This window comes from Heteronotia binoei, chromosome 4 (assembly GCF_032191835.1).
Source record: "Heteronotia binoei isolate CCM8104 ecotype False Entrance Well chromosome 4, APGP_CSIRO_Hbin_v1, whole genome shotgun sequence".
NCBI classification, from domain to species: Eukaryota; Metazoa; Chordata; class Lepidosauria; order Squamata; family Gekkonidae; genus Heteronotia; species Heteronotia binoei.
The window spans coordinates 125271986-125284342 of record NC_083226.1 but is presented as its reverse complement, the minus strand read 5'-3'; the positions used below and the strand labels follow the sequence as shown (position 1 = coordinate 125284342).

The following is a 12357-nucleotide window of genomic DNA, read 5'->3' as shown; positions in this document are numbered from 1 at the left end:
AAAGCCAGGGCCTATGCAGACATCATCATTGCTGGCATAATTTCAAAACTACTTCTGAAGAACTACTAAAACTGCATAAGATATTTTTAATACTGTTGGGTTTTTTTCAGAATTTCACAGATAGTATGATTTTAGGGTAGTTTAAATACATCTGAAGTCTTGAGAATCTCCACTCCAACTTAAAAAACTAGTTACATCATTCTTACATTACAGTGATAAAAAGGCTTTCTGCAAACATGACAGCAGTATGACCCTAAATTCTCCAAGAAAAGAAAATGTAAAATTTTAATTTTGTGATTTTAAAAGCAGCTTCATTAATACATTGGTATTTCTTGGTTAAACAGAGTGATAACTAAAGGAACAGTGGATGTCACCTTTACTATTTTACAGGCTCTAGGATTACAGACAGACATCCTGGAGTGTGAAGTCAAATGGGCTTTAGAAAGCATTACTAACAACAAAGCGAGCGGATATGATGGTATCCCAGTTGAGCTATTCAAAGTCCTAAAAGATGATGCTGTTAAAGTGATGCACACATTATGTCAACAAATTTGGAAAACACAAAAGTGGCCACAGGATTGGAAAAGATCAGTTTATATTCCAATCCCAAAGAAGGGTAATGCCAAGGAATGTTCAAATTATCGCACCATTGCACTCATTTCACATGCCAGCAAGGTCATGTTAAAGATCCTACAAGCTAGGCTTCAGCAGAATGTAGATCGAGAACTACCAGAAGTTCAAGCTGAGATTCGGAGAGGTAGAGGAACTAGAGATCAAATTGCCAGCATTCGATGGATTATGGAGAAAGCACAGGAGTATCAGAAAAACATTTATTTCTGCTTCATTGACTATGCTAAAGCCTTTGTGTAGATCACAACAAACTGTGGGAAGTCCTTAAAGAGATGGGAGAACCAGACCACCTCACATGTCTCCTGAGAAACCTGTATAAGGGTCAAGAAGCAATGGTCAGAATGGGATATGGGACAACTGATTAGTTTAGACTAGAAAAAGGAGTTCAACAAGGATGTACATTGTCACCCTGCTTATTTAATTTATATGCAGAGTACATCATGCCGAATGCTGGCCTGGATGAAGCACAACAATCTCAGATATGCAGATGACACTTCTCTAATGCCAGAAAGTGAGGAGGACCTAAAGAACCTCTTGTTGAGGGTGAAAGAGGAGAGCACAAAAGTAGGCTTGAAACTCAACATCAAAAAAACTAAGATCATGGCATCTGGCCCCATCACACCTTGGCAAATAGAGGGGGAAGACATGGAAGTAGTGACAGACTTCACATTTCTGGGATCCAAGATCACTGCAGATGGTGACTGTAGCCATGAAATTAAAAGACATTTGCTCCTTGGGAGGACAGCTATGATGAACCTGGGCAGTATAATAAAAAGTAGAGATATCACTCTGCCAACAAAAGTCCATGTAGTCAAAGCGTTGGTATTCCCAGTAGTAATGTATGGCTGTGAGAGCTGGACCATAAGAAAGGCCGAGCGCAGAAAAATAGATGCTTTTGAGATATGGTGCTGGAGAAGAATCTTGAGAGTCCCTTGGACTGCAAGAAGATCAAATCAGTCAGTCCTAAAGGAAATCAACCCAGACTGTTCCCTGGAAGGTCAGATGCTGACGCTGAAGCTCAAATACTTTGGCCACCAAATGAGAAGGGAGCACTCCCTGGAGAAGATCCTGGTAATAGGAAAGACAGAAGGCAAAAGAAGAAGGGGATGGCAAAAGATGAGATGGCTGGACAGTGTTACTGATGTAACAAACACAAATTTGTGCACACTTCGGAGGATGGTGGAAGACAGGAGGGCCTGGCATGACTTTGTCCATGGGGCTGCAGAGTCAAACTTGACTATGCAACTGAACAACAACAAGGATTAGCTTGTGGGGCAAGAACAATTTCTTTTACACACCTGGAAATAATTCCAAAGTTGTTTGACAGAAATCACTCTAGTCAGATTGCTAGGGTACAATTAGTGCCCAGGACGAACACAACCCAAAGTTAATTGCATTTAAGTTTCATCTGACAGGGAGAGTTAAACCATGCTTAAGCATCCCACTGCAATGCGCAGGACTCAACAGTGTTTAATGCTCTCCCATGGTAAGGTAATATTGTGCCTGTGAGCTTCAGCGCTTGTTCAAAACGGAACAGAATATGGCTCTGAAATTGGTACACATATTAATTGGATTTTCATCATCTGTGGTAAAAAAGGGTTTGGGTGCTTTGATAGTGTTATTGTGGATCTCCTTGATAACTTGAAGAGTCAAGTACAAATATTTTACTTAATAAATAAATGAGGATTTTTGTAGCATTTCATTATTATTTCCCTGATACAGTCCAGCTTTCTTGATTTGTATATAAAGCAAAATTTTCCCTTATATATCTGAAGCATTAGATGCTGCATAACTGCATATCTCACAAGATTTAAATTATTAATACAGTCCAATATGTCTATAGAGCATACCCCAAAATTATAAAGTGTTAACTGACAAAACTATGCATATTTTTATAGATCTCATTTAGACTGGTTGCTTCATTACTTTGCCTGTAAAAGAAATGGTACCATCCCATGAGTAGAGAATGCTACTTAATAGCAAAATCTAACATGTATAACAAACAAGGTGCCAGAAGCAGCATTAAGTAGTGAAAATGTCTGTAAAATACATTTGAATTTATATGAAAACACTGTGCTGATCTAAACACCTTTAAAAGTTCATTTATTCACAAGAAATTCATCCACTAATTTGATTTTTAACTAGCACGTAAAGATACAAATTACATTAGATTCCAGCAGCATTAATGAAATATAGGAGCAGTTTTCAGTAATGTACATAACACCACAAAAGCAAAACATTATAAAAGGAGAGTGGGAGAGATCTGATGCAGAGGTGATATTAATATAAAGCATTATCCAGCCAAAATTTTCCCATTGTTTTCAAGGACAATGCTTTCCAACTGAAATCAATGGGAATCAGACATGATTAATATTGACTGAAACATGCTCACAAAATTTCATATTCTTGTTAAGAGTGGATAATAGTATGCGGTGGAAATAACAATAGATCCAAACGTATGCTTTCAGAACTATTTTCCTTATTTTGAAAATCAAAAATTATGGGTAGCCATGTTGGTCTGTCTGTAGCAGTAGAAAAGAGTCCAGTAGCACCTTAAAGACTAACAAAATTTATGGCAGGGTATGAGCTTTTGTGCTCACTTCTTAAGATAAAGTGAACACTGACTCACAAAAGTTCATACCCTACCACAAATTTTGTTAGTCTTTAGGGTGCTACTGGAGTCTTAAAAAGTTATCTAGTAATGCATTCTCTCTCTCCTGCCCCCCTCTGCCTGTGTGTGTGTGTGTGTTTGTGAGATTGACGGTACTCAAAACAGAAGCTTTCAGAGCATAAATGACATGTTAACATTTAATATGATTCTTAAGGAATTTAATCCTTCCCCAATAATACATTAATTTAAGGTTATTTGGAAATATAATGGTCATTTATTAATGGAAAAAAACAATGAAGAAATGTGTAATGATAAAAGCTCACTATTTAAGTTAAATTTCAAGCTATGATCAATTAAAACAAATAATATGGTTTGATACTGACAGAATTTGATCCAGAGCAACAAGAAATGCATAAGAGGTTCAGATTCAGAATGCATTTACCAGAAATATAACCAGGCTGCTTGATTCAGAACTTCATTTTTCTACCATGAAGATCTTAGTTATGATTATACTGCAGTATTTTCAAATTTCAAACAAGACTCACATGGAAATTAACATGTTAAATTGTTTCTGCATTGGATTATTCTGTAAGAGGCATATGCCTGATCTGGAAAAAGGGCCAACACAACTACCCTTCATTGTGGTAAGTATACAACAGTATATGCAAGCAGCCTTCTCCCAAATGAATGTCTATAACTATGGACTGCACAGGTTTATTTTCTAACACTGGATTTAAAACTGAATATACAGAGCCTAGTGTGCATGGAATCAACACTAGCAACATACAGAGCAGATGGGGCTATGTCGTCCCAGCAGTCTTGCTATGAATGTGCATCTCCATATGCTATGTGTGAATAATACATGTGGTTATTACCTACCAGTTGCAAGTCATAAGCAACACCTTGTTCCTCACAATTTATTCTCAATTGAGGTTTTTAAATCTTAAGGACAAAGCATTAGTTATGCAATGTCAATGGAAATTAGAAAAATGTGCAACTACGTAGTATGTCAATAAATAAAAAAATATATTATAGCACACAGAAGCCACTTTTTAACAGGCAATTAGTTATGTTTGTTGTGTACTTTTGTCCCTGTTTGTATTTTGTGTACAACATTTGTGATTTACAGTGTAGTCAATTCTGATTTAAAACAACAATAACTGAAACCTTAATCTTCAGGTTCTGAGCAACTAATTTCTGTTCATGGGTGTCAAATTTATTATTAGCGTTGAAGATTATCTGGCATCATAACTGAATATGTTGTTATGAAAAATTCTAGTTTGTGATAGATCTGGAATCTGGGAACATAATCAATGCTAAGGTTATTTGTTTGATCAGGTCCACAACATATAACAGCAGTTATAGATTGCAATCGGCAATGACTCTGTCTACATCTATGTATTTGACGTTTGGACAGATACAGTTATTCACAATTCAAAAAAGGAGCCTATCCAACAAAAAACTTGCAAGTGTGAATTTTATCCAATTCATCGTTAACTCCTGGAGTTAACAATACCATGCAATGATCAAATTGTGAATTTGTCCCCATCTTTCAAAAACAGTACATTCAGGCTATGCCAACAGTAAATATGCATACACACACGCACATGCATATACAGATACATATATCTTAAGCATTAGGGGCCTCTGTTATATCAGTGATGTAACAAAATGTTGTAAAGCAGGTAGACTACCTTTCTAAAGAAGAACATTTCATATTAAGTTGGTGTATCACAAATGTGATGTCTATTGGCCTCCACTAATGGGTAACTCAATTGCCCAGGTCTCTTTTATGCCATGATATAACTCTTAAATACAAAGAGGATGATTTTGTCACTTACCTGCCTGTTACGCTCATCCATAATCCTCGTGATCTGAATCTTTTTTCTCCCCATAGTCCCCGTTTTTCTTCTCTCTTTTGTTCCTACACTTATGTATTTTCTTCTCTCTCCTTCCTCTTTCCTCAAACCAAGACTCCTTCTTCAGCACTTACACAATTCAATTCACAGACCCCTGCATCCGTTCCTGCTAAGTACACACAAAAAAAAGAATAGTTAGGAGTTACTGAGAAAAAGCAGTCCGCTTAACAGAACAATTATTCTCCTGATATTATACCAATTGGTCTTCAGTGCAATTTAGTGTGCTGAACAGCTAAAGGAGCAACTATATTAGGAATAATGTCAATAAGGGTTCAGGCATTAGCAATTTCACTTGAACTGAATTTTTCATAAGTGTGACACTCCATCCAAAACAGTTATTTGGAAGTTTGAAAAATAGAAACATGTTCAGGTATAAAGTGTCAATAAAACTTTTCAAGATATCACTAAAGCAGCTTATGAGCATATTCCTATATTTCCTGAAATGCAAATGTCTCTATTCAGTAATACTTTCTTGGAAAATATGAAAAATTGCCTAAATCAGAGAGTTAATGAACCTTTCTATACCTGTGCAAGCTAAGTAATCAACCTAATTCACTTTTGAGGGAAAACAGAAGAGGTGATAATGTTTCTTATTATGCAAATAGGCTAGACCATTATTAAAGTGCTATTTGATATATGAGAAACATCAGCTGAAATCTAAATCCTTTAATCTTATATTACTTGGGGCTTTTTTCTTTTTCTTTTTTTTTTAAAAACCATAACTACCAGAGATAAGCTAAGAGAAAAACAGATACTTCATTGTTATATTTCAAAGTTTGTTTTGCGACCAAGGGCATTTGTATGTGTGCCCATCTACAACAATAATAAAGAATGGTTGTTAATGAAGTCAAATGCAGTAGTCGTTCCCATGTTGTAACTCCTCAATTAATCACACTGTAAAATGCCACAGTTGTGAAAGAAAGTTCATAAAACATGACAATATGTCTAAATATTCTTCCGCAAAAATGCCACACACCAAAGGCTAGTTCTAAACTTGCAGAATGGTGAAAAATACACGTAAGTGATAACAACTGTGATCGCTACATATAGGAGACAAACACCTCCTGGCATTATTTTGGAATCCTTCACATTTTCTACAATTCTCAGCTTAGCAGGATAGAAAGGAAAGATTTTAACAGACATCGAAGGATGATGCTATATTAATCACGCAACTCTTGAGAGTTTGATTTCCCTATCATTTTCTGTTACACAAAACCAATTTCTTTAGTCAAATTAATTCTCAAGTTTAACAGTGCCAGTTATGTCTTCCATGTTAATGATTATTTTAGGCTGGTGCTCTTGTAGCCCACCTAATAAATGTACTCAAAGTTATGTAACACTATACTGGAGTCCTCTCCAGGAAACCCCTATTTTTTGAATTAATACAGTGCCGCTCAGGCTGAAAAGCTGATTTTCACTCTGATTTTAAGCATTCTGTGGCAATGTATTCTGTGTTTGGGGGTCTCAAGAAAAAATAAAAGGGAATGCTGTGTTCTCTCTCTCTCGTCACAGTGCACATTTTGTTCACTTTAAGATCAGCTATTGCACAAGGAGTCTTAATAGATATGACACCGTTGTTATAACTTTATAATGTAAGGCACAAGATAGATCAATTTGCAGCAAATATCATTACAAAGCATTTCAACAATTATACCAATTTTACACAGTTCATTGATTTTTTTTATAGTTTTACTTAACACAGCATCTGATCATATTAATCCTAAACACTGCACAAGTGCTAATGTTTAATTAAAAGAAGTTATATACTCTAAGACAAACTTGGATATTCTATCACACTTTCTGGTGGATAACTTGCCTATTTTAGAATGCTTTCCAGCTTCTCCGGACAGGTCTGTTTACTTGTGAGATTCTGCCCCCCCCCCCCCAACAGGCTTACCTCGGATAGAAAAAGCCAAGTAATTCTCATGTACGTGCAGAACCCAAAGGAGTCTAACAGGCTTTCTCCACAATAGTAAGCCAATAGACTAATCCACAGCAAATGCATATGGAACAATTTCCCTTCCTTTCATTCACGTGGAGCCAGAGGCACTATCGGCTTACAGCCCTACGCCTGCCTAAGCTCTTATTCTGTGGAGGGTAGAAGGTCAGAGTGAACAGATTAGAGAAGTGGTGACAAGGTTAGCTAGGATGAGAACTACTTTACAGATCAAGATTCTGAAGCTGAATGAGAATGGGGTGTGTGGAATCACTGAATGCTGACACTCTTGTCTGTTAGGACGGACAAGCAGAGCCCATGGTGAAGTAACAGCATGGTGACTCCCTCCCACACAGCTATCAATTCCACATTTCAGACTGAGCTTTCAGAAGAGGAGGGGAAAAAAGATTACAAACAGCCCAGTGTCAAGAACGCTAAGTATTCAGCAGCTACATAAAATATTCTTAAAATAGTCTAACATGTCTTGAACCCAGCAGATGTAAATTTAGGGTAAGCCCACTGGATACATTGAGAGAACTCCAAATTTACATCATTGTAACTTAAGAGATGAATTTAAACCATTGTTTCCATTTGCAGAAACAATCTGTTGACATGTGGAGGGGGGGGACCCCACTGCATTTAGAAAGGAAACACTGATCCCAATTATTATGTTGTTGTTCTTTACATATGGGAAGTCTGAGAAGCAGGAACAGTGTGTTAACTGTTTTCACTTTAACACATACACATATACGTCTCCAACACAACACAGAAATACTTCAGTTTCACTAGCTTTTTTAAAAAGACAGATTGGTGGTGGTGTGGGAAAGAAGTTTCCAAAAGATTTGCTTTTTTTCTAGTTTAATGAAAAGTATCTATTGCTGTGGCCATCTGATTACAATCTTTTGCCGTACTTGTCTCTATTTTACTGATACCAGAAAAGCAAGTACTTAGACAGAGAAACATTCCCCAAGTATATGAAGCATGTCTCTTTTTGTATATATGCAGGCAAACATCAAAGGTCTCACAGCCATATCAAACCACACTAAAAGTAGTTAGTCACACACATCATGGGATGAACTGAGTCACAAGCCACAACCTTCCAACACTTTTAAAGAACTGTGCCAATCAGATCCACAACTGGCTGTCTAAGGAAGTTTGCAAGGATACTGTGCAGTTGCAAACTGCTTAAAATTATCTTCTAGGATGTATACAACAGTTGATAGAAAAGCTCCTGTTCTGAAATGTGCACTAACCAAAACAAGTTATATTGAAAGTTAAAATTATTCCAGAAACCGTCAAAATAATATCCACATTAAAGGAGCGATCGAAGTTACATGTAAACAAATGCATTTTTTAAAAAAGAATATGAAGCACTCTCTGTAGAATTACAGTCTTCAGCATTTCACCCCCTTCTTGAAACCCAAACACTTAAAAAAATCAGTCTGCTTACTAAAAAGAGGAACTTCATTTTGGCGGGCTTCTGTTCATGTTATGATTTGGCAAAGGCATAATTGAGAAAAAAATCTATTGGACAGATACAACAGGGCAGTTGTCCAGTCTTTGCTCACCCTCTCACACAATCCTTCTGTCTCTCTCCCACTCAGTTACACAGAAGAATCTTGACAGAAAGGCAGGAAACATGCATTGAGTGGTCAGGGAAGGAGATGATGTCAGCAACCACGAACAATAAAAGGTGTAAAGGTGCTTCCTTCCTTAAACTGTTCCAGAAGTGCAAAATGGGAACCAAAACTCTTCACTTCCTCCTCCAAACAGAACTTTCTGAATCTGCTCTGCTGCAACACTCTATGCAGAGAGTCCTTTGAACAAGTCACCCATGGGGCAAAAAGAAGTATCAAAACAGAAGAATCCAAATACTTAATTTATAAATAAGACAGCAGCCAGAGGAAAACTTACTGAATACATGTCAATGATGTCAGCTTTCACTACAAAAGCAACAGGCGGGCATGCTGGAGAGCTGCATGTAGCTGAAGCATACAGTCATTACACTTAGTGTAATGAAAAACCTGTGTTCAAGAAGCAATTTTTAAAACAAAATCTGCCCTTTTTAAAGAATTGACATGGGGACTTTCTATGGCAGTGAGCCATTCAGGAAAGACCACATGTTCACTTGACAGTTCAAGACAACACCTCCCTGAGGACAAACAGGCAAAATTGCCTAGTATTATTTGGAGGAACCATCCACCAAAGTTCTGCCATATAGGACTCTGAATTAAAGCAGACTGTACCCAATTCAACCAGAAATCCATAGTTCTGTGCAACAATAATAGAATGGTTCAAAGAGGCTAGCCATCTTTAATCCATCACAATATATGGTTTGATATAGCAATTAATTTCTAAAAACTTGTGACACACATTTTCTGTCCTTCCTTAAAGGAGCTTAAAACAGCATTGCAAAGCTTGATCCGAATCAAGTTTACTGAGAATTAAACTCCACCAACAGCAATGGAACTTACTCCCAAAGAAATATCAATATGACGGTAGTCTTAGCCTCAAAATCACTTAGCTGGGTAGGTGAGGCCAAGAGAGATTTCTCCACTTACAGAGTTTCACAATTGACAGGAGATCTGAAGCTGGGATTTCCTCATCCAAGCCCAGCTCTCCTGCCACTGCTAGACAATGATTTGGAGTTATGGTACACTGCTAATCCAATGATGAGCTTAGTATGTGAAAGCCTGCAAGGGCATGGTCATAACAGATTTTCCCTGGAATCCCTCACTGGCCCTCAAAAGGCAACTTTTTTCATTATACAATTATACACTAGATGTCATTACCACTGCACTAAACTGCAATATACAAAACAGCACACTGTATAGTAATCTAATTTGGGTAGAAAGACATTTATGTAAAAACACCACCACCAACAAGGGACAACTCTGAGTCATCTTGAGATTTCAAACATCTGTCCTAAACATTCCTCTTCAGAAATTTAACAAAAACCTATATTTATGCGTTTTGATCTTTTGGTTGGACTGCCACATTAAAAGATGTGTGAGGGATTTCATTTTAATCTGCTCAGTTCATCTCAGATGAGCAAACATTTTACCACAGGAAGTTTAGCCCAAACACCACTAGCTGACAAGTATAAACTAAACTAAAGAAACCACTTTTGGAGAGCCTTTGGTGGACAGAAACATGTTTGGCTTAGCTATGTATAGTACCTAATACATTCTAGAAATTCTAAATGACTGTGGAAAAAAATTAAGAGCCAGTGTGGCATAAGAACTGAGGAAGTGTGGGTTCATTGAGCCTGCTCACCTTGGGCTAGTTACTCTGTTTCAGCCTAGCCAACATCAAAGGATTGTGGTGAGAATAAAATAGAACAAAGTATCAAGTACACCTTGGAGAAAGGGCTGGGATGAAAACATAACAGGCTACTATAATATATTTTTGTATTCTGTGTAACTGCTTCAGTTATTCAAGACAAGACATCCTGCATAATCAAACATTATTCCTTATTCCCAACTTCATACCTTCTTGCAGGGAAAATAAAGTTACATTAACATATAAATGAAATAATTATTTTATAACAAACCAAAGCATATCGCCATAAATAAGAACAAAAATGTTCACTAGTGTAGTTTGTGTGTGTGCAAGCATGTGTGTGTGCAAAACAACCACTGATTCTGCTGTGTCCTAGTAATCAAAGCCTAAAGGTTTTCTAGAGCTTCACTTTCTAGCACTGCACAGTGTAATACAAAGACTTAAATATAAAACAAACTATTTCGTAATCCATGTAACCACAAGGCTTGGATCCTATGAATGAGTTCAGCATGTAGTGGAGGTGCACTTCCTCTTTCACTAAAGCTTCCATTTGAGCAAGATCAATGGTTTTCAGTGGGGCTTTGTGCAAATTGAAGTTTGTTTAAATGGAAAAAGAAGTACTCTCCGTAACACTATCTAGCATTCTCAGAATTCATTTAAGATCCATGCCTATATCTCTAAACATCATATGTAGTAATGATACTATTTCTTCATGAGTTCTTATTGTTCCTACCCAGGGTTGCCAGGTTTGTGTTGGAAAATACCTGGAGACTTTGGGGGTGGATCCGGGAGAGAGGGCAAAGTTTGGGGAGGAAAGGGCCTCAGCATCATACATTGCCATAGAGTCCACCCTTCAAAACAGCCATTTTCTCCAGGGGAGCTGATTTCTGCCAGCTGGAGATCAGCTGTAAAAGAAGATCTCCAGGCCCTACCTGGAGGCTTGGCAAGACTTTTGACTACTGCACTGGAGAGTTAGCTGCGCTTGTATGTGTTCTTGCCATGATCTAAATGCTACAGGTGTAAGCTGGAAAAAGCAAAAGTGAAACGAGGAGAGCTGAGTACTGTCTTGTTGCTGTGAATGCTGCACCCATGGAAGATTGAAAACTGTTTATTCAAGTGGATATGGACTCCCTTCTGGATTGTTTGAATACCATTTTAGACTGAAAAAAAATTGTATCGGGGAATGCCTTTGTATATTGGTTAGGATACCTTTTCTATGGAAATTTCATTCATAAGTGATTGTATTTTGTAGATGGAATATATCTTTATGTATTTACATTATTTGTGAGTTTTTGAGGATGGTTTTGACCTAAGTTTTGGTTTTCTTCTTTCCCAAATTCCAAGTGGCTGGCAACGTCTAAAAATCCTAGTTAGAATATATGCCATATAAATTGGCAAAGTTTAAGTACTGGAAACCATAAGGAGCAGCAGATCAAACTGTGGAGGCAACATGAAAAAAGCAGACGAGGGGTTTCATGAGAGTGAGGCTAGTAAGTAAGGCTAGTGTTATCAGTTTACAGCTTATTCAAGAGTTGCACAATGCCATCTCATCCACCCAGCTTTACAAGAAGGCAGGCAAAGTGTGGTATAATGGTTACAGAATTGTATTAGGATCTAGCAGAGGCTCAGGTTGGAATCTCTATTCTGATGTGGAAGCTTGCTGGGTGACCATAGGTCAGTCACAGATGCTCAACCTACCCTACCTCACAGAATTGTTCTGAAAATAAAATGGAAGAGAATGATTTAGCTCTTTGGGTCCACTTTCGGGAGAAAGATGGGAAACAAATGTAGAAAATAAATATTAGGCAAATTAGTAAGTGCTATTTGCATAGAGGTACATTGCCAGGAAACAAACTTTAGTACGTATTGCGGTTGTGAATGTTTTGCCTTTCATACAACTGAAGCTGAACTATTGTTTAGTTCACCAATATCAATTCAGGAGGATCAGTATCAGTTTAACACAATACAAATATGTTTCA

General features: G+C 37.3%; 1 protein-coding gene across 20 annotated transcripts in view; it reads right to left on the bottom strand.

The window, feature by feature from the left end:
* The window catches only part of MEF2C (myocyte enhancer factor 2C), a 292573-nt gene that overhangs the window by 166024 nt on the left and 114192 nt on the right, over positions 1-12357 (bottom strand). For 12 of the 20 annotated variants that reach the window (XM_060235726.1, XM_060235715.1, XM_060235724.1 and 9 more), the window contains one exon: positions 5083-5269. In XM_060235726.1, coding sequence (XP_060091709.1) covers positions 5083-5136 — 54 coding nt within the window. In that variant the 5' untranslated portion in view covers positions 5137-5269. Of the gene's footprint in view, positions 1-5082; positions 5270-7057; positions 7268-8546; positions 8713-12357 lie in introns of those variants that run through there. The other 8 variants (XM_060235710.1, XM_060235709.1, XM_060235720.1 and 5 more) reach the window with 5 other exon arrangements.